Source organism: Calypte anna, chromosome 8 (genome assembly GCF_003957555.1).
Source record: "Calypte anna isolate BGI_N300 chromosome 8, bCalAnn1_v1.p, whole genome shotgun sequence".
Taxonomy (NCBI): domain Eukaryota; kingdom Metazoa; phylum Chordata; class Aves; order Apodiformes; family Trochilidae; genus Calypte; species Calypte anna.
Window position 1 is genome coordinate 21,407,685 of NC_044254.1, and position 23,123 is coordinate 21,430,807.

General features: G+C 39.0%; 1 protein-coding gene across 1 annotated transcript in view; it reads right to left on the reverse strand.

Moving 5' to 3' along the window:
• The window catches only part of TESK2 (testis associated actin remodelling kinase 2), an 81,998-nt gene that overhangs the window by 36,598 nt on the left and 22,277 nt on the right, over window positions 1–23,123 (reverse strand). Inside the window, exons 3-4 of the mRNA XM_030455581.1 lie at window positions 19,107–19,228; window positions 7,805–7,853 (exon numbers count right to left, since the gene is read on the reverse strand). Coding sequence (XP_030311441.1) covers window positions 7,805–7,853; window positions 19,107–19,228 — 171 coding nt within the window. The remainder of the gene's footprint in view (window positions 1–7,804; window positions 7,854–19,106; window positions 19,229–23,123) is intronic.

Consider the following 23,123-nt stretch of genomic DNA (forward strand, 5'->3'; position numbering starts at 1 on the left):
AGGCTGTCTTGGCCTTCTGTACACGTTCAGTTGGTTGGGTTTTTTAACCCAAAAAGATTAAGCTGATAGTCCCAATGTGCCAGTAAGCAGGCACACAGTAACAGATTTTTCATCTTGTAGGTTCACCTCAACTCTGTTCCCCAAAGTAAACACACTCCACAGTTCCACATATTTTAAAAAAGGATGATGGAACTAACTACATATTTCAAAGCATCTATTAGCTTGCAACAGTTTTTCAATGGTGAGGTAAGTGCTTTTTCTGATATACATGCACATAAAACACTGTGCAGATAGTCAAGCCCTGACATACCAGATGTGATGCATTTGGTCTATTTCTGTGCTGGAAAAAAAGGCTGCAATGAAATGGAATGATTTCTCACCTTTTACATTACCAACTAGCCTTGTCTTCCTAACACCTGAGTTACTTCCTGCTCTGTTTTAAACTCTATTTCTGCTGCCATGACCTTTACTCTTCTCAGGTTAAACAGCAAACTTCTCACACAGTCCTTGGTCATTAAGAGGGAGTGCCACTACTGCTGCATGAGTCAAGGTTACCATTACTCTTCTCTAGAGGTCAAATCCCTGGGGTCCAGATGAATGGTTTTCTCTTGATCCTGAAGCAAGTACAAGCAAAGCCTGACTCTTAATGACTCCTGTAAGGGAAAAGTTAATGAACCCAAACAACCAAATTAACAGAGGAAGCAATGCAGATGTGTGCTGGCTGGACTTCCAGTCCTACAACAAAAGCAGCAGAAGGGGCAAGCAAATAATAGCAATAGGTATTCTAGTTTTATACGCATAACCCCATTCTTGTCATCAAAGCATACCTTCCTGGAATTCAATATATTCAGCTCTAATACTCAAGTCCATACCAGGAGGGGTATAAATTACCATAGTTTAACAGGGGACCCGACACTTCTGACATACTTTCAATAAGGCTAAGCTTACTCTTATGGTACCTAGGTTTTACACCTGCAAAAGCCCAGACTGCCTCTTCTATGTTACAGTTTCCAGCACTGGCACCACTGTTTCCAGTACGGCACCACTGAAAGAGCTCCTCTTATTCCTGTGTCCAGGGTAGTATCCAAAATATAGTTGTTGCTCTAAAGAATGCCATGACAAATATCTGAACTAAGGACAAAAAGAATAAAGCACACAAATAGAGATTTATTACAGTATTAATCCACAGGTCATGCTATTCATTGGCTGAGAGATCACAAGGATCAATTTAATCTGCAGAATTTTACACATACTTAGAGTTCTTACAGAGTTTAAACAGCAATCCTTCTGCAGCATCCTAAGCCAGGAGGCACTTAAAAATGCCAGCTGTTGACTGCTGAAAGCCATCTGAAAGGTATCATTTGTCATCATAATATGCTAATCTTTTTTTTAAAGTTACTTCAAAGTAAATTCCATCTTTTTTACAGTAGTCTGTGTCAAGACTCATTCCCCTAAAACAGACATTTAGAATTAACCAGTATATTCTCAGAGCTGTGAACAAAAACACCAAGCAGCAGGTTTTGCACAGTTGCTCACTTCATTACTCTAGAAAGTCACCGCAGTTGCCAGTTCCACAAGAGCATAAAGTGAAGAACTTGACATACTGTCTGGAGCCTCTAATACACCAATTAAGAGTGCAATACTCTAATACTACAGTCAGAAAGACCATATAGAGTGCCTAAGGAAGTTTTCAGTAAGCAAGGGCAGCTAATGAAAAGCACAAGATATTAAACTGTTCTGGAAGCCTCTAATCATATGGCTTGACTGTACACATTAGGTAATACCTACAGCTTTAATCTTACATGAAGTAAATGGCTTTCCCAGTAATTCTCTAAACTGTGGGGGTTTTGCTAGAAATTGGGTAGCAGCATTCAGCAGATGAGTAACATTTGCTAACAAGATGAATTTGCAAGTCTTTAAATTTCTTTTAATTTTCTACTTGGTGCCATCTTCAACATAACTTCCATCTTCTGTTCAGTTGTCTCCAAGCTCAGGTTAATCAACTTGGCACTGCAGCTATTCTTTTCTTTGAGGGACAATTGCCAGAGCCACTTTATCAGGAACTAAAGCTGAGCTGGTGAACAGGTACCTAAAATTGGGAACAATTCCTTAACCATATAGAATATTTGCAGAATGACCAGTAACAGGAACAGTTCTAAAGACACAAAGTTCCCAAGGATTGACAGGCGAGCTTACTGTGATCACCAAAGCAGAGTTAAATATTTGCAGTGCTACATGAGTAAAACAAAACTTATTCAAACAATATGAATCACACTGGTGGAATAACAGCAGGGATTAGTGAGTGTTACAGGAGATGGAGGAGGAGGGAGCAAGAAAGGAATGGTATTCCAGGGTTTCTTAAAACACTTAGTGTGCAATTGCCATCTGGAAGGCAATGTAGGGCTGCACTTTATGCTGTAGCATAATGGTTCAGAAGAGGAGACCTAAGTGATATCTGTCTTTCTCTCCATTCCAGGGTCAAAGGCTTTCCCCATGGAAAAGTGCTCAAGAACTGAGGGGAGGAAAAAAGAAAAAAAGGAAAATGAAATATTTTAAGTGATGGATTCTGTTGATGAAAGCTGTATATCAGAAGGACCTTCTCACTTGAAGAAATTACTTTCCCTTCTTTACAAAAGCATAATTCAGGGCAATTGTAACAAATCTGAGAATTTTAAGCTTTTAATATTTTTTCTCCCCAATCAGTGCTATCTTCAAAAGTAATAAAAAAACCAAAAAAAAACAAACAAAGAAAGTAAGGCCTAAAACTCTGCTAATTGCTTTTATGGTTTACTTAAATTATTGTTCTTGGGAGGAAAAGCAGAGAGCACTTATCACGGTGAAACTTACTGAAAAAAAACCTCTCTTCAAATGCCACAGGCACGTTCACTATGATGAGCTTTAGCAGTACAAAAGGGATACACTGCACATAGAAGAAAAAAGTAAAAGAAAGTATTTCCCAAACTGCTACAGAACAGCATTCTTGCCACCAAACAACAAATTGTGGTTGATAGTAAAAACAGCAGTATTGATTTCATTAGGCTGTGACAGTGTAAGACATCAAAATTGCCCAATAGCAATTATCTTGCCCAAGATAAAATTAACATGTCTGGAAAGATTTCTGTAGCATTTTTTTCCTGGGGCTTATGACATAGTTATAGTAAAATTAAAGTCAAAATGTGCATGACTTCAAAGAATTTTGTACATTCTTAAAAAACAATTTAAAGTAGCAGTCAAGAATTTTCTTACAGCACTTTTTGCCAGACACAGTTGCACTCCATGTCCATGCTCTATGTTGCTACCATGCATTACTGCAGACAACACTACTCCAAAAACCCAGAAAACATTTTAGACTTGAAGGCACTTTCATGCACCCCTGCACACAGCTTCTGTAAGGTGCAGTATACGAGGCAGCTGATAAGGAGAACTCACCAAATGGGATGCCCTGGAGGGTCCAGCTGCAGAGCAAGGCTGGCTCACTGCTAACAGTTATCTCACCATTGTTCCAGTGCCAGGTACATAGTATGTTAAAATAAAGGCTGCCCAAACACATACACTTTGAGATCCCTGAAACATGTAATACCACACCAGGTACTTGGAAAGGAATGATGAGGATGATTAGGTTGTACACCAGCAAAAAGAAAGACTGGAAGACTGCAGGAGAGGCAGGCCAGGCAGACAGCGGATCCAGCAGCTGGCTGAAAGTCCACCCCTTCATCACGTATCGTGTGTTTCTATCACACTGCCATGACCCTGCTCCCTGCCTGAGAGCTACATCTTCAGAATGTGGCAGCAGAGCATTTGTGCACTTTTTTAAACTATCATCCAGTATGAACTAACAGCCATAAAACTTGTGTTGTAACAACAGACTATGGTTTGTGAAGCACTGCAATTTCAAGATATCCCTACCAACACTTAATAACTCTTCTTTCCTCATCCTCTATGTGCACAGTAATCAGGTTTTTTCATTTTCTTCAGGAGAAAATTATCAAGGTGTATAACTCACTCTGTGCACAGATATCCATCTAACCATAATGTGATTTTAGCCTGATCTCTCTGAGAAATTCAGATAAACCTGCTTAACAGAGTTCAGCAAATAATTTAACATCTGCAAAAAGGTAGTAAGTGCCTTTTATATGCCAGACTGTACTGTTATCTGCTTCAGTGTAACATTACAGGCCTCTAGAACCTGCAACACATAAATAAATGTTTGTCTTCCATTTAAAATGGGTGCCTGCTCACATTTCCATTCCATGGTAAACATGTAGGGCAAATGATCGTACACTACTGCTATTAGGCCATGGCTGCTCCACACTAACTGGCCCCCAGCTTCATGCGCTCTGGCATGTAGGCTGCCTGCTAACCTCCTGGCAGTGCCTCAGATCTGGTCTCTGAATGCTCAGCAACATCTCATGTCGACACCAGAGCCTCTACTACTATGCAAGCTTCTCCAAGTCTGAGGATACCGTGTGCCAGGAAATTAAGCAAACAGCTGTCAGATTAGGAAGGTGGTGAGGAAAAAAAAAAAAAAAGTCAAGTTGGAAGGAAAGGCTGAAATTAGGTTTGAGAGGCATTCAATTCCAGCAGAAAGCTCTGCAGATCTTGTAGCTACAGAAACAAACCTCTAGCTACAGATTTGAGTTGAATACTGATAAAGGAATAACTAGATCCTGGTTTCAGAGAAGAATACAGCAAATCTGTGTTCATCAGCTTCAAGTCAGTGAGGCAGTTTAACATCTGCCAAGTTATCTGAATGGTACACCTACTAAAGCATTACTTTCCTTAAATGTTTCTTAACTATGTGCTCACACTGACAGAGATCCCCAGCAGCCTAAACCATTCTGTGACTCTTAAGAACAGATATTGAACTACTCCAGAAGAGGCATATGACATAGCTTCTGGCTTGAATAAAACTTTGAAAACAATATTGGATTTTCAAAGGTGATAAGACTGTGAATTCAGAACAAGGTCAAAGTCCTAGTGCAATCTATAATCAAATAATTCTATTCCTATTTTGAAAAAAACCAAACCAAACAGAAACAAGTTCTTGCCCAACGGTTTTAAAAACTTGAGAGGGGACACTTAAAACAACAAAATGCTGCCAAAAGGGAAAAACCCAAGGCCTATATATGATCAACACCTTCCTTAGGCAAAAAACCTGCTCTGCATGATCCACTGTGTTCAGCCTCCTGTGTAAGGAAAGAAATCTGTAACACTTCAGACTGTCTTCCAGCAACAAAGTGCTGTACATTACTTACATAGACCATTAACAGGCTTACAAAATCCTTAAGGCTACTCTAACACCATTTGTGGTTGTTGCCCTGCCTGTTAATAGCACAGGAGGTTATTAAGCACAAGTCATCTAAATCCATTCACCAAACATTTGCTGTAAGTTCTCAACTTCTTCTGTTGTGGAAACATCTACATACAAATAAACATAATTTCCCATTGCACCCTCAGACGTAAACTCTAAGTGATGCTCTACCCATTTATTTAGGCATATCATCAACTGTATTTTCAAAACACAGGAAGATATAATTAAGGTCTTTGCAGAACAGGCCCAGCATAGACTGCTTCAAGAGAAGATTCTCCATGCAGTGACTCAGACACCTATTGAGCAATAGGGCTCTGAATCCGCAGTTTCACCTCCAAAGAAATGAAACTGCCAGAAGTTCTCTGAGTATCAATTATGTTGAACACCGGAACCTGGGAGACCACATTTTTGGACCACAAGCTGAAAAAACCACAAGACAGTGGCTGAATGTTTATCCTTCTGGGCTATATTTGAACTGGTTATTCACCACGTCTATGTTCCTAATAATTCCTTCAGCCAGCCCTTTTCAGCCCACTTCTCTAACCTCCACAAGTCTTCAGAAGTCAACTATACTCACACTTCAAGATGAAAAACATCACTACTGTTGCCAGAAAACACAACTAATTCTACTACTCAGAACATACATGGCTCTTACTTTTCAAAAAGCTTTGTAAAACCAAGGCAAAATTGTGTGTGAATTCCCTACAACATCGATGGCTTTTCATCATGCTTTTCCTGTTGAAGGCTTTCTTATTGAAGTAAATTTCCACCTTGGTCCACATAGGAAGAGCAGTAATCCCTACATGTGCTTTTATAATATGTCACTAAAGCTATTTTGTTTCTCAAAATTTTACAGCAACCTTTTCAAGCTAAAACTTTTCCCCTTTGGTCTCAAGATGTTTAAGGAATCTCTTCTCTTATTCTGAATTATAACTATAAAAAGTTATTCTTTGAAGTCTTTTTTAGATTTATTTGCTTACCAAGAACTCAAAAATAGCTGAACAAGGCAAGTAGCTACAAAGTTAGATCTCCAGGAAGAAGCATCTGTGCATTTTCCTGGCTTTCTGGATGGGAAGGGACATTTAAATGGCAAATATCTGGGATGAAGCAAGGAAAAAAACAAACATACAAAAAATCCAAAGAAATCACACTGCAAAAGAACTGCCAAGATTTAGTACAACAAAGCATTATGAAGCTTCATTTCTTCTGGGACGTGTTTAGTGAGTGGAAGGGCCTTAAAACCTCCTTGGTTTAATTGATCAGAGGTCCAAAAGAAATTGGCAACTATGTTAGAAAATCCTGCCTAAAGGACTTAATGCCAAATCTTGGGAACATTTCCTCTACTGAGCACATATAAACTGTCCCTCTCATATTAAAGAACCCCTCACATAGCTTGAAATTTCTCAAAGTGTCTTTACCTTTGCTCTTACACTGAGCCACTGAGAGCTGCTGTGCATCACTCTAATAGTGAGAAGAACTAGGAACTGCAGAATTGTCACCCCAGAAGGTAACAAAATTCACTGCCCAAATATTCCATCTTTGCCTCAGAGCTGCATAATAAAGTTACAGAAAGTGATGGTCACACATATTCTCATAATTGGCATACAGCTATCCAATCTTATTTTACAGTAGTTCTTGGCAAGCATATATCAGGAGTCTGTTTTAATTGTTAATAATATGCTTGTCTTTAGGGATGTGAATGGGTTAATCTTTTAATTAAGTTGTTCCTACAAAAATGGATGTAATAAATGAACATTAACTTTACAAAATATAACTTTCCCCTCAATCTGTATTCAAACTAAAGCAGCAGGAAAAACTCTTTGTTGAGTTTATTCAAAACAGTCAGTGCAATTCCTAACAAGAGAATACTCCCTTCTTGTTTTTCCTGAGCAGTTTACTGGGAGAATAAACAAAAAACCCAGTAAAACTTGGTAGGAAGATTCACATGAATGGAAATGTCAGTTTCTCATTTGATACCTGTATCTTCTCCAGGGTTCATTTGGGCAATGAAAGAACTCCTTTTCATTAGACCAAAGATAAAGCAGTGTTAATACAAATATAAATGTGGTAGGGACTGAACACACTAGTATCACCCAGCTGAAACTACTTGGATTCAGATGTGAAATGTGCACACAGCTTTAGTATAAAGACAACTTAAACACAATGCAATGTCACTGAAACAAATAACATTGAGGGGGCAGGTCAGTGGTAATCTACATGTCTCATTTAAAATATTATCAATGAAATTTTATGTTCCTACAGTGATATCTTTTTCAGCCAAGTATGAACTTCTGATGAAAAAAACATTTAAGGGTTATAAATGCTTTACAGTTCTGAGGCCTGATTCTGCAATCTTCCCACCATGTAGCATGTACCATGTGAGTAACTCACTGCTCACCTTAAAGGAAACTATCACTCAAGGTGAACAACAGCTGCAGAATCTGGCCTAAGAACTATTTAATATTGAGTATGTACATCATGAAATAGTCTTACCTCAGTAAGTGCGTGCAGCTGTCCTTGATGCACACAGACACCCATAAACCTACAAGAAACAAGAAAAAAGTGTTTTGGGCTTTTTTCCCCGCCCTCTTTTTTTCTCCTCTAATGAAATTAAGTAAGAAGTACTAGATATGCCAAGAAAGGATAAAGAAAGAGAAAAATCTGCCTCAGATACTGCATACCTCGAGGTTGATTATTTAAACATCTCAGCACAAAATAGAACAAAATCATGTGTCTACACTACAATATAATTTGAATTGGAGGTTCCAAGAGAACACAGGAGACAGCTCACACTGAAGACAGAAAGTCACTAATTATATAAGCAAAGGCCAATGTATAATGATTTACACAGAAAAGAACAGCCTCAGAGTTCTGTTTTAAGGAAATTTAAGCCAAGCAATCCACTATTGGTCTGCATAAATAGAAAACTACTTCCCTTTGCACTTCGCTCCTGAAGCATAAACATGTTTCTTCCTATCCCATTCCCAACATATATGCAGTTTATTTCTCCTCACCAACCCCTATTTCCAACACATGGATTGAAGCCAGTTCCAATAGTATCCAGTATACACACATTCCACAGAAGTTACCTACACTGCACAAGGTTCAGACTCCTGCTGTTAGCAGTAGTAACTGTCACCCTTGATTCCTCTGGGAAGCAACAGAGAACTGCCACACATTTAGCATGTGAGGAACAATTTAAAGCTCATTTTTACCACCATTCAACCTTAACTTGAAAGTGACAAAATGCAAATTAATATTAATGGTAAGCATCTTCCATAAGAAAGTTCAGTAAAATAAAATTGCACACGCTTCAGAGCCCTCTCTGTACAGTAAAAGTATTGATTCTTTTTAGAATTGCTGATTTTCAATTATATAATTTAGATTTTGTCTTAAAAGAAAAAAACAACACAAAAACCACATTCTCTGTCATTTCCACAATGTTCAGACATTTCCCCTTTGCAAGCAAGGGATAGAAATACATTATTTTGTTAAATGCATTAGGAATCTTGCTGGAAACAATGTTAAGGGAAAGGACCTTTTATATCCTCAAACACTTCTGAATTTAAAAAGAAAATGATGCAAGACACACATAGTACTAGTTCAGCTAAGCTGCTTTTGGAGAAATGAATGATCCTTACTGTTCTCTTGTCTAACAGCTGACTGGTAAATTACAAGCAGCCAAAGAGAAATAACATAAGTAAGGTCCTTTGCTTAAGCTGAGCTGTGGAAATCTGTTTTTATAACCAAGGGGAAGCAGGACTTGTACTTATGTCTATTGCCAGCTCTCACCTCAAATAATATCACCCAAATTAAACTTGCAAATTTTATTTTGAGAGACAGTGAAAATCAAATTTCTCTTGTTTAAAGAAGAACAACAGGGCACAGCCAGGTATTCTGAGGAAAGGGAACAGGGTTCATGTAGATACACCATCTACCCAAAATATTCCTGTTTCTGACTTTCACTTGGTACAGCAATTGCCCATGAACAATTTTGTAAAAAATAAGCTGACAAATAAAGCTTCTGAAACTAAGAAATCCAGACTTCTCCAGAGCAGATACACATTTCTTCTTCCTTAATACATTCCGAAAGTCTCCGGAGCTATCAGCATGGTATTAGTAGCCTTAATCACAAGAAAAAAGGTAAAGAGAAAAACAAAAAAAGAAAAAAAGAGGGGGAAGAAACCCAAAACAACCACACCTGATATATCAGTTCTACTATCAGGGAACTTTTCAAGGTGTTATTTTCTCTTTTATGAAACATGATAAGAACACAACATTAACCCCCTACTGCAGTATTTTCATTCAAAAACATTAATTAAAAAAAATAATGTTTTCATCTGCACATCAACTCTTGCTTGTGAAGGTGAATTACATTACTTTCAAATTAGTAACTCATTGTATTTAAATTAATTCTAAAACAAGAAAGTAATTAAAAATTTATCTAAATTTTGGCACAATTAAATTTCTTTTCTCATCATTACCAAACAGAAAAAACACCTCTATCACTCAGACAGGCAGAACTTTTCTGCTCACCTGTTTTTTTCAAAGGAAGTCTCAAAGGAAACATATTCATTACCTTTGTGAACCTACACTTCAGGCAAAAAAACATACTGGCTCTAGTTACCAGGAGTAAGTGTTCACAAATTCTTAAGCATTTAGGATTTCTACTGGGAAACAGACATACATTTCTAACTTGAAATCAGGAATTAAAAACAAAGCTCAATATCATGATCTCATAGAAGAAAAGATGGGCATAAAGACACATTTATAAGCCTCACATATTTAGAAATTATTCTGTAGGAAAGAAGAAACCAGATACACTGATAAAGACAGAATTAATGAGTTTAAAAGCAGCATACTGAAACCATTTAAGCTTTGTGTCAAGAATCTCAGTTTTCAGACTCTGGAAAATAGATTGATACAACAGACCTCTAGTGGTCCGAATTCCTGGAAAACTGCTTCTTAGCTGCTGTATCGAGCAATAATAAGCCCCCTGGTTATGCCAAGTACTGCTACAAAACACTGTAAGCATTTTCACTAAAAGATAATAACAGCTGCTACCAGGAAATAGAGTTACCAAGCAAGACATAACATAAGATTTCAATTTCTGAGATTGCCGCAGACAAGATTCCAAGCTCTGTGGATAGGAAGCTGAGATGTGGCCCAGCACAGCTGAGATTACTCCTGTTGGCCAGACGTGCTGTCTCCAGAGCCAAAATGTGCTTGTAGGTGAACTTCAGCAGAGTGTCCTGTCAGCCAAAGGTTACACTTCCTATAAGCATTTCTAGTTGGGTGAAGCTTCAGTGAGACAGTCAGCCACAAAACAGCAGCTCATTTGCAGATATAAGGAGGTTTGTTTTCAATACAGTGTGTATCTGACCTTATCAGAAGAGCTGAAGCACTTCTGAAATTATAACCAGTGGCTGGAAAAGTTTCCCCAGATGCTGCAAATATGAAGGATGCTATTTGAGTCCACCCTGCTTTAGAAGCAGCACATTTCCACCACAAGATGCTTTCTAATCAACGTCAGTGATATTCAGATGTTGGAAGTCTCAATAAACCAGGTTATTCCTCAATTGATCTGGAATACCTGTCCTCCTAGACAAGACCAATAGAAGGTTCTCTGGATATTCCTTAGACTGTTAACAGCAGTTGCCCAAACTGATTTTGGCTCAGCCTGCCTATACGGGAAAAAATTCTGGACAGCAAGGGGGAAACTAAAAACTGCAGTCTCAGCTGGCAATCTTTGCCTCCTTGATAAATCAAGCAGAAGTAATATCCAGATTATACAGCAGCCACCGTGGACATCTAGACATTGAACACATGCTTCCCATTAAAATAACTAGGACATGTTCCTGCTCCGTGGATCAACCTGGTACAGCTACAGTCCAACATAGTAAATAGATGCTCTCTGAAATCTACTGCTTGTATGAGAAAAATCAGCAGTTTGATAATAATATTAAAAATAAGAAACAAAGCAAACATACCAATGCAAGAGTCTGTAGTATTAGCTCAGGAACACAAAGAGAAGCAAGGTGAAAAGACAGATGATTATTTCATTGCACTGACTGTTGGAGAACAAAGAGGGTAAGAATATTAAGTCTACATTAAGACTTTCCTTAATGTTTTAGGCACAATGCCAGATTAAAAAAATGTATTTTCAGTTTTCTACACCTGCATTTTGACTCAAGACAGAAGAGGTAAGGCACTTCATCTATCCCTTCTGTAACATATAATGCACAACACATAAAGCTTCTCTTCTTCTGTGTTGTGCACAGCATTTATAAAACACTCATTTTTGATAACCACATTATACAGAGAATTATTTTTCTTTTCTGTTAAAAGTAATGCTCAATAAGAGACAAAAGATGTTAAAAGACAAAAGCCATCCTGCCTATTGTAACAAAGTCAGTCACAAATTATTTCACAAAATGGAATGTTTGACAGGGTGAATTGCAGACATAAAAAAAAGGTATTATGTTCCCAGGGTACTAGATTTGTCTGAAAAGAGATGAAATAAAATTCTCCTTGAAAGAAGTTCATGTTGTATGCAGACTGCTTGCTTACTGCTGTGTGTAGATGCACACAAGAAGATGGATTTAATCAATGAGTCCATCTGCCTGCATGCTCACTCCCTAACACAGGGCAGTATCTCCAAGTGCTCCCATGAGAGCACTTAGGACATGAGCTAAGGCTTTCTGTGTACAGAATGTTTTAAAGGAAATCTCCAAGGTACAGATCAAATAAATACTTTTTCATACAAACAGTATGATATTAAAGACTGAAATTTGATCTCAAAATTGAAGATACACTAATTTAAGAGACAGCACAGGAGATGGAGAAGGTATTTTAGCACACCACTTCATTTGTGAAAACAAGAACAACACACCTGTAAGACATAATCAGAACGAGAATGTATCAGGTCTCTCAGGCTGCAGCCCTAAGACTCCCAGCCTAAGACACAGAGATTTGTTGAGTCATTTCCAGCCCTATTTCTTACTTTGATTTGGGTAAGAACAATGACTGTGGCAGCACATCCGCCTTTAGAGAAGTGTCAAGGCAGTGAAAAACATCTACAAGCATGCGCCAGACCTTTCATAACTCTGGTACCAGATCTAACCCAAGACTTGAACAGCAATGAGCTTAATGAGACACAAGGAAGTGAAGAAATGCTCCTAACCTCTGGTTACCCTAAAGCCAGCAATTACAGTCTTACCTTTTATCAGCCAACCTGTATTAAAGTGGCTACAGTAAACATTGCATAGTGCAAACCAGAACCCCAGCTCGCTTTTCCACTCCAGCTCTTACCATCTGCCTTCAGGGAAAATGTGATAAAGCCAGCACATCCCACACCCCAGACAAGAGAAGTGTAGATCAGAGGCAGAAAAACATTTTCGTCCTTCATGTTCAGTTTGCATGCAGGTGTGAGTTGATGATAGGAGATGCTAAGAGAGAGGGTTGAGGGCACACAGAGCAGAGCATTCCATGAACACCATTAGCCTGCTTTTGCCCTATCCGCTCCTAAAATGTTCCTAAGCTGGTCCCTGGGGGGAAAAAGGAAAAACCACCACCAAAAAAAAAAGAAAAAATTCAAACATAGCTTATAATCACCAGACACTGACTGAACAGGAAGTTACACATTACAGTTAAAATCTACTCTGCCTCTGGAATCACCTCTGCTAATTGAAACCGGAAGCAAGAGGAAATCCCAAAACATATCTAAATCCCCTTACTTTTCACCACTGTGACAATGGAGCTGCAAGAGCTTGAGTCTTCTATCCCAAAGTATTGTTAACAGACCGACAAAAAGGCTCAATGTCTGCCAAAATAAGCCCTTCAGTAGATGGTATTTTCTCATCTTCTTGATAAGAAATGTATTAGAAAATGTTTTGGGTTTTTTTTTTATATTTATATGTATGTATTTGACCACTAGAATCTTTGTGATACCACAGGGATGGTATGCTTACTGGGGACTGGGAAAGTAAAAACTAAGGTCTTCACTTAGATCAGTCTTTTGATCAAGCTGGATCTATATAGCTGTCCATGTGCAGAACTTGAGCACAGAAATACTGAAATGAGCAAGGACATTTAAAGTTTGCATTTCACTCCAATCCCAGCACTGCAAATTATTTTTAAAGCCTAACAACCTAGTTCATCAAGTATTAGAAGCAAGGAAACAAATACACAGTGACATAACTCCCATCTTCTAAAGTAGTACAGAAGTGTAAGTAGTACAGTAAGAACACAGACATATTTCTAGGTAATTTCTACTAAGGAATGGATGAAAGTGAGCAAGTACTGACAAACTCACACTTCAGTAATTGCAGGCTAGGATTAAAACCTCAAAAGGCATCTGTAACTGTAAAAATGTGTTGATATGGACAGTACAGAAGCAAAAGCAGTTTCAAATAGCAATATTTATTATTCACATCAATGCAATTGATGGCAAAAACAAAAGAATCTTTGCTATAACATCTTGAAGTTAACTGTGGGCACATCAGAACAGATAGCTTGTAAAATGTTGCTGTGTATTTTGGAGCACTGACAAAGGGATAGTTTTTGTAATAATCCAAAGAATAACAATGATTAGCTATCAAATATACCAGGAAGATGAATCTCTTGTCTTCCACATCACTTAGATCATATAAACAAAGGGAAAATTCTAGGACAAAAGAACACTAATTCCATTACAAATTTTAGGTACTAAAACATCAGGGTGTTCAAAATCAACCACCCCCAGATTATGGAAGACTTTAGGATACTCAAATTCAGTATTAGAGAATCTGACTTTCACTTCAACTGACTGAACTCCATGTGTTGAAACAGATTGACAGCAGACTTTGGATGCCATAAAGCCAGTATCTATCCAGTTTCATAATTTTACAAGCCACTTGATATCAGAGTGCCTCAGTCATTAACCTGCTACAATTGACTGCTGCACAGGACCTCAATATTTCAGCCTAGGAATCCACCAGTACCTTCACTGCCAATCAATAGACCATCACTCAAGTAACTAACTTATTTACAGCATAAACTAACAGTTGGTAGTGCTTAAAGAAGATGAAAAAGCTCAGATGTGTATATTATGTAAAATCAGAGTCACCTTCAAGGTAGGTGGAGAAGATCCAGTGACTAATCAATAACTGAACTTGTGCTAGTGACAAAACAGCTTACTCAGTAATATAGAGGAAGAACTTCAAAGGACAGAAATTAAGTGAAGAAAATAACATTTAACAGCAAACTGAGGTAGCTCTAGTGCCTGAAAAGAATGTCTAGGAAGATAATCATTCCCTTTAAATACTAATACAAGCTTAAAATTTCCAAAAATTATCCCAGAAAATGTTTCACTAGGAACACGTTTTTGTGGAACATTTTCCTTGTAACATCCCAGGAATATTACTCCAGCTGCTCTTACTTGACAAGATGTTTTCACTTCTCACCACTTTACTAGAGAAGTAATTATCAAATATGTTTATGGTGTTTCGAAAGTGGGATATAAGTCCTAAACTATATTTTACATCCCTTCAGCAAGTATCAAGGATTTATAGGTTGCCAACACATAAATACAAATGTTTGCATGCGTATGTGTGTATATATCACAGAATCATAGAATGATCTGGGTTGGAAAGGACATCTGAGATCATCAAGTCCAACCCCTAATCCACTACCACTGTGGTTACCACACTATGGCACTGAGTGCCACATCAGTCTCTTTTTAACAACATCCAGGGACAGAGAAGCCACCTGCCTGGGCAGCCCATTCCAATGCCTGATCACCCTCTCTGTAAAGAATTTCTTCCTAATATCTAACCTAAACCTCCCCTGGCAGAGCTTAAGTCCATGCCCTCTTGTCCTGCTGATAGCTACTTAGGAGAAGAGACCAACCCCTCCCTGGCTCCAACCTCCTTTCAGGGAGTTGTAGAGAGTGATGAGGTCTCCCCTGAGCCTCCTCTTCTCCAGACTGAACACCCCCAGCTCCCTCAGCCCTTCCTCACAGGACTTGTGCTGGATCCCTTCACAGCCTCCTTGCTCTTCTCTGGACCTGCTTCAGCACCTCAATCTCCTTCCTGAACTGAGGGGCCCAGAACTGGACACAGTACTCGAGGTGTGGCCTCACCAGGGCTGAGTCCAGGGGAAGAATCACTTCCTTGGACCTGTTGGCCACACTGTTCCTGACACAGGCCAGGATGCCATTGGCCTTCTTGGCCACCTGGGCACACTGCTGGCTCATGTTCAGCTTCCTGTCAATCCAGACTCCCAGGTCCCTTCCTGCCTGGCTGCTCTCAGCTACTCCATGCTCAGCCTGGAGCTCCCCATGGGGTTGTTGTGGCCAAAGTGCAGGACCCGGCACTTGGCCATGTTGAACCTCATCCCATTGGAATCAGCCCAACTCTCCAGTCTGTCCAGGTCCATGGAGGGCAGAGCCCTCCTGCCTTCCAGCTGATTGACACTCCCCCCCAGCTTGGTGTTGTCTGCAAATCTGCTAGTGCAAATCCCCTAATCTAAATCATCAATGAAGACATTAAACAGAACTGGGCCCAGCACTGATCCCTGGGGACACCACTAGGGAGCAGCCACCAATTGGATCAGCACTCTCTGGGGGCCTTCAGCAGTTCCTAACCCAGCACAGAGTGCTCCTGTCTGAGCCCTGGGCTGACAGCTTTTCCAGGAGAATGCTATGGGAGATGGTGTCAAAGGCTTTGCTCAAGTCCAGATAGACTCCATCCACAGCCTCCCCCTCATCCACCAGGCAGTTCACCTGATCACAAAAGGAGATCAGGTGGGTCAGACAGGACCTGCCCTTCCTAACCCTGTGCTGGCTGGGTCTGATCCCCTGTCCATCCTGTAGGTGCTGTGTGATTGCCCCCAGGATGATCTGCTCCATAACCTTGCCAGGCACTGAGGTCAGGCTGACAGGCCTGTAGGTTCCTGGGTCCTCCTTCTGGCCCTTTTTGTGGATTGCTGTGACATTTGCCAACTTCCAATCATCCGGAACCTCCCCAGTGATCCAGGACTGCTGGTAAATGATGGAGAGAGGTTTGGTGAGCTCTTCCGCCAGCTCCCTCATCACCCTGGGGTGGGTCCTGTCTGGTTCCATAGACTTGTGAGGATCCAAATAGCTCAGCAGGTCACAAACTGTTCCCTTCAGGATTACAGGGGAGCTATTCAGCTTCTTTCTGTCTACGAGCTCCAGAAGACAGCTGTCCTCAGAACAACCTGTCTTACTGTTGAAAACTGAGGTTAAGAAGGTGTTAAATACCTCAGCCTTTTCCTCATCTTTGATAACTATGTTCCCTCCCATGTCCAACAAAGAATGGAGGTTTTCCTTGCTCCTCCTTTTGCTATTGATGTATCTGTATATCTTTTTTATCCTTGTAAACTTGTTATCCTTAAAAGAAGTGGCAAGATTAAGTTCCAATTGTGCCTTCATCTCTAATTTCCCTCCCACATGACCTAACTGTATCCCTAAGCTTCCTGAGTGGCCAGCCCTTTTTTCCATAGTTTGTAAGCTCATATATCTATACAGTATATACAGACACATTTATAAAGGGCAAAATCTTCTCCAGATATAAAGGGAGAGGAAATACTACAGTGAGTGATTTAAACCAAAAATAAAATTACATATGACTAACACAATATACCACCAAGTTTTCTGCTACAGAAAGAAAATTAATAGTTTTTACTATGTATTATTATTCAATAAAAGGATAAACTAAAACTAAATAGCTTTCTCGCCTCTATTTCCTGTGGACATGTCCTTGCTGCCTGCAGCAAGGGTACTTACCTAATACCTAAGGGAAAGCCAGTATTTTTACCAGAGAACCAAGGCCATTTGAAGAGGCCTCAAATCAAGCAATTCATAAAACAAATGTAGCCTATTCTTCACAACAAATGATGCAAAGATAAGCCATTTCCATTTAAGTAATTTGTTTCTTATGTATTCAATCATGTATGCTTAGGAGAACACATAGAAAGAAATATTTCTCTATCAATCCTGTGTAATAACTGAGTGACCAAATGAAATTCTTTTTCTGCTTCATGCATTAATCAAAATAATATGGTTCTTTCTTCAGGACCATCTGTGCACCACCACTGACTTCAAATTACTCATAGGCTCCAAGGCAGAGGAGACCAGTAAATCATCAATATGATCTCTTAGACATCACAAGACATTTAAATTTCAGCAATCACTCAGAACTGAGCACAATAACTTTTTTTCTCAGAAATACCTGTATAGCTCCATTCAATGGGTTACATTAAACTTCAACTGAATGCTTTTTTGCCTTTCCTGCTTCCCCTCACTCCAGCCCAAATTAAACTTTCTGTTGAACAGGGTTGTAAAGATAGATTTTTTTTTTAAATAAGATTTACAAACAACTCGAAGTTGATATAGAAACCAATGAAGTGTACTGCCTTCATGATTATGACACCACTAATCCTATAGCCTATACTATAACCTATAATCCACTAACCTAACTAAAAAAGCAGTGGCACATGATGATGATACACTGCTTATCTAAGGATTCCAAGGGAAAGGAAGTGGTAGATACAATAAGACACAATTTATGATCCTGAAACCTAACACACCAGAGTCTTGACAGCATTAAAAAACAAGCAAACAGGAGAGCCAGAGCAGTCACAGGGAACTCATCTTATCTTGGAGCACAGAAAACAAAGAATTCTAATTATGGACACATTACTACAGTACTTAATAAATACATCATGCTAAAACCAACAGTTTACTATAAGTAAAAATTCTCCTCTAAATTCACAGCTTTCTGGATTTCTAAGGAGAAGAAAAAAAAATAGAAAATAGGCATGAATTAACAGAAAATCCCTACAGAGTCAAATGCCTCCTCATAAATACTGACGGAAAGACAGCACAACAAAGGTTGAGACAGGATTTTAAGGATCAGAAGAGCTGATTCTAAACGATTTTAGGAATCAGTACCATGTATATACTATTTAACAGTTTGGGCAAAGAAGAAGAAATTAAACTTCACTGTGTCTCCAGAACTTTTCAGAAAGAGGTATACTGTCCAAGATCCCAGGTGTCCAACAGCAGTTGAGGAGAACCAGTTATCTGGTGAACTATCATCACAACTTTGCACTTCTTAATGTTATGGCTTCAGCTAACATATGATGCTTCTCACATCAACGTAAAAAAGTAACCAAGACAGAAAAGACTCAAAGAATAACACAACACACATTAAAACATTTTGGATTTGCCTCCATTAATCTATCAGAAAACAAGAACTACCTTTTTCCTTTCAAGGGCAAATAAATCAGATTAATTCAACTCCATCTTTTTTTTCTTCAGTCCATCTTATGCCATTTAAAAATACAAAAATGCTGAAAACTAGAAAGCAGACCTAAAAATGAGACAGCTATGGCACTTTGTATTGCTAATCTGTAAGATTAGTAAACATGTATTAACCAAATGGTGTTGAATTTGCAATAATTTAAGTTCATTAAGAAAAGCCAAATCACTCTATATAATTTCATTGATTCATCATAAATTTATAATGTGACAACCTGTTTTTCTCTGAAATCAATTACTCATTACTGATAAACTCCAGATACCAAAATCAAGCGGGTTTTCCATTTGCTCAAGCTTTTTCTCTTTTTTCTTTCTCCTCTCCTTCTTCTATTAAATTAGAAGCCAATCCTAACACATTCACAACAGATATAGCTATTAAAAAATAAATGAAAAAAAACCACAATTGGAGACAGGAAAATTCCACTACAGAAAAGCTCTCTCTCTGTTTGATTCAGAAAAAAGACAGCATACCTTAAGATGTTTGGATGTGAGAGTCTATTCATAAGTTGAACCTCTTTCAGCATGTTTGCTCTGTTGCTGTTCAGTGTGTTCATCTTCAAAGCCATTACCTGGTCTGAAGTTCTGTGCCTTACCTGTAAGATATAAGCAGAAAATGTTTAGGATATGAAATGTGGGATTGAAAAAACAATACTATAGTACAACTTACAGATCACTCATGACAAACAGTTTGAGCTGTACTATGATTTCTGTTGTCTTTGTCACAGAGATGACTTTCTGTAAACATAATATCCAAATATCAAGAGGTATTTTGCTTTGTTCTTCTCTTCCAACTAGTGATGACAGAAAGCTTGAGATTTTGGAAAAAAAAAAAGAAGTTATCAGCTTCTCAGTGTAAGTGAAGGATGTCACTTATTTTTCCATGATCTGTGAAAGACCTATGAAGCTCACCTTCTTTCCATCCATATCCCTCTGCTTTTTTCCACCACAGTAGTTAGCATCCTTGTCACACAAACTTGTTGTGAGAGGGCCTGCTGTTTTCAGCTGCAGGGCAGATTTCAGAGGTATTCAGTGTTTACTTCTAAACCAAGACCACGGACCAGATTATACATTCAGTGGACAGAAAGCATTCAGATCAAACTTGCTGCAAAGCAGAGTAGTTACTGGACATGGGATCACCTAGTCTGACGTCCTTGTCAGTAGTGGCTGCAGAGTGTCAGCATGAAAAAGAGGATTTCTCTGGCAACTGTGCAAGAACCAGCACAGCATTCAGCTAACTTCCCCAGTCAGAAATGCATGATTTGGGCCATTTCTAACTTGACAATATCAAACTAGCCCACCTGTCATCAACCAACAGACCAATATTATGCAGATTTGCACTACTACTAGAAAGGAGTTGTCACAATAGTGTAGAACTTGCCAGTCCTTCAAATTCCCTTGCAGTTGGGCATTCCCACACACATACTGGAAGTATTTCTGGAAACTGGTCTCATTATTTTCATTACCAGTACCTGCAGCTCAAAAAGGGAAAAGGTGTGTTTCTCAAAGCATTTAACTACCACCATGGTGAATTCATTCATGTGGACGGAGATGAGTTCAGAAAAGTCTGTGATGCAAGAATTTAAGATTCTCATCATCTAATTTAAAGAAGCAAGCTACATTATGCTATAGGTACCTACAAATTTCCTACATTTTACACAATGGCAGCCTGTCTCCTTTTATTCCAGGAGAGACTACACATCTTTTTCAACATAAGGTGTCTTTAGCTATTATAAGCAAGTTACAGAAAGAACAGCTGAATTCACAATACACAGATAAAAGAAAAAAGCTAGATATGTTTTTCAGAGGTGAGGCTCCTTGCTAGTCTGAGGTAACAGGTGATATCCATTTTCAAGGTTTATTTGCACACTATATCTGCAAGAGAAGAAGCATACTTCAGCTAAACATTTTCACCTAGACACAAAGCACAGGGATGTCCTGGGAGAAAAGGGTGTCTTGTTTCAGACATGCCTCTGGCTTAACACCTCTGAGCTGCCTATTCCCTGTCCTAGTTTGAAGTATAGAGTAGCACTGGAAACTTCCCAGGTAAGTGTGGTAAACAACATCAATGGACTCGGTGAGTAGAAAAATAGCCCACAGATGCTTTATCTCCTGCCTCCCCCACTCCCATGACCTCCTCAGCTGCCTCACCCACAGACACCTAGTAATCCCAGTGTAAGAAGGATCACAGAAAGGATGTGGAGAAGGACACAGAAACCAGCACTGAGCGGAAACCAACAGCAAATTCATACATATGGAACTCCTTTCAGGACCAATACTGGCTTTAAAATAAACTTGTAGTTCAAGTTTAGTGCATAATAACAAGCCAATCTAGAATCCTGAACATAACCTGTTTTGCCTGTTTGGCTTGCTTACTGGTTTTAAGCAGGATGATAGCATGTTAAGTTCATGAGGTTTATTGTTACTTGTCAGGTTTCTTGTGTCTATTGTCTGCTTTCATTAATTTTTAATTACATAGCTTTTGCATACCTAGCCAATTTGAATGAATCTAACTTGAGCAGGTTAATTTTTATATCCAGAATTTAAAAATCTGTTTTACTTATGTATTAGTTTTACTAGCAGTAATGCTTTGGCTGAGGAACAAAAGATTTTAAAAATACCTTCATAGACTTAAGATTTATTCTAACAATGCAAATATAAACTAAGAAAAAAGAAAGGTTTGAAAGCTTTGTAGCTATACACAGCAGCTAAATCAGTATGCTTCCTCTGTGAGGAGGGTTAGGAATCCTGGGTGCTGCAGTGGTGTAATTTGGGTTTTGCAGAGAAAAGAGAAAGAATTTGAAGGAATTTAAGACCTACAGGCTGAGAGATGTTATCAACAGGACTTCCTCAGAAATCAGTTTTCCACTAACACAGAAGTGTCGAGGTCTCCCAGCCAGAATTGTATAGAGGAAGAAGGTGAGCAGGAACTCATGAGTAGTCTTAATCAGTATTTGCCTTCTCATTAAGTCTGCTAGCTACCTCTTAATTTCCTTCCCATGTCTATAATTCACTCAGTTCCATTCCAAAACATAGAGTCTTTTGCCTCAATTCTAAGGTAAAAGTAGAACCTATCATAGGACTTTCTTACTTGCTCTTTGGCTTTTCCTTGTTCTGATAGCAATTCTTGAGTTAGTGAAACCTCAGAAGAGAGTCTAAGTTCTCAGGGCACTGGGTCCAGCATACTTCCTGGATTTTCAGGTCTGATATGCAAGAGGAAGTGGTTAGCAACTGCTTCTCAAAGGTCTGACTGCCCACAGTACTAATTCCATGTGCAGAGAAAGTTGAGCCACTTCTGCAAGGACAAAATGTTTCATTCTCCATTTCAGAAAGATATTCTGAAGTCTTTTCAGTCTTGATAGACTGAACAAGGTTCAGTGGTGAGGTCTGGGGGAGTTTGTTCAGTTGGTTTATAAAAATTTTCTCCATGCTTAGAATTAACTCAGATTTCCAGCATATATAGCATACTCTGTACGTATAAACTGGTCTCTAAGTGTACCACTCAACACTGCGCTACACTTTGTTTCACTTAATGGGACACTGTACAGTAATGCCAGAGATTTTATTTGAGCTTCTGTATATTGTTCTGATGATGGAGGAAGTGTTCCTGCAGAATCCAGCAAACAGCAAATTACCTAATCAAGCCCAGAAAAAGAGGTGGAAAACCAGACTCTTTTGCTTTAAGCAAGAAGGAAGAAGCAGAACTGAAGGTGGAAGGGCACCCTCTTCTCGAGAGGGCAATACCCAATATTTGAAATAAATCAAATACCAGTTTATATATTATCAAACACAAAACTAATCGCCTGAAATATACATACAGCTGATTGTATGCTGACAAACAGTATTTCTGAGGCAAAACCAGACAGCCACCAGGGATCCCATCTATAAGGGTCCTATCTTTAAGGTCTTGCTGAAGCTCTGGATCACCTAGATAGAAGGAGCCATCAGTCACACTGCTCTCTGAGCCTACTCGTCAGTCAGACCCTAGACAAAACCTGGATTTATTCTGGCAGCCCTGGCCAAAACTCTGCCAAACTGCTACATTTTAATCCTTCATCTTCTTTCGGGCCCCCTCTGTGCAACAAAAGCATGGAAATGATGTTTCATCACCTGACCACTCCAGAAGCAGTAAGTATTTTGGAAACACTGCTGATCCAATTCAACACTAGGTTACAAGGCAGTTTGCCTCCAGCATACACCTGTGTACTCAACATAAGCAGGGATTCACTTACGCAATTCAAAACTTTCACTGATGCAACAAGCAGGTTGCTGCAAAGCTTTTAAAACTGTTGACATTATTAATTAGGGTTACTTAGATATCTGAGCAAGTAACCTTCCAGTGATGTCTGAATGATCGTGTCTGCTTAGAAATATTCTGACAATCCTACAGCTGCTTTCATATACTTCTTTGCATAGACTTCTGATTCCTCCATCTGCTTACCTATATGTCTCCATCTCTGAGGTTACAGTAAACAGATACTGACTCCCTGT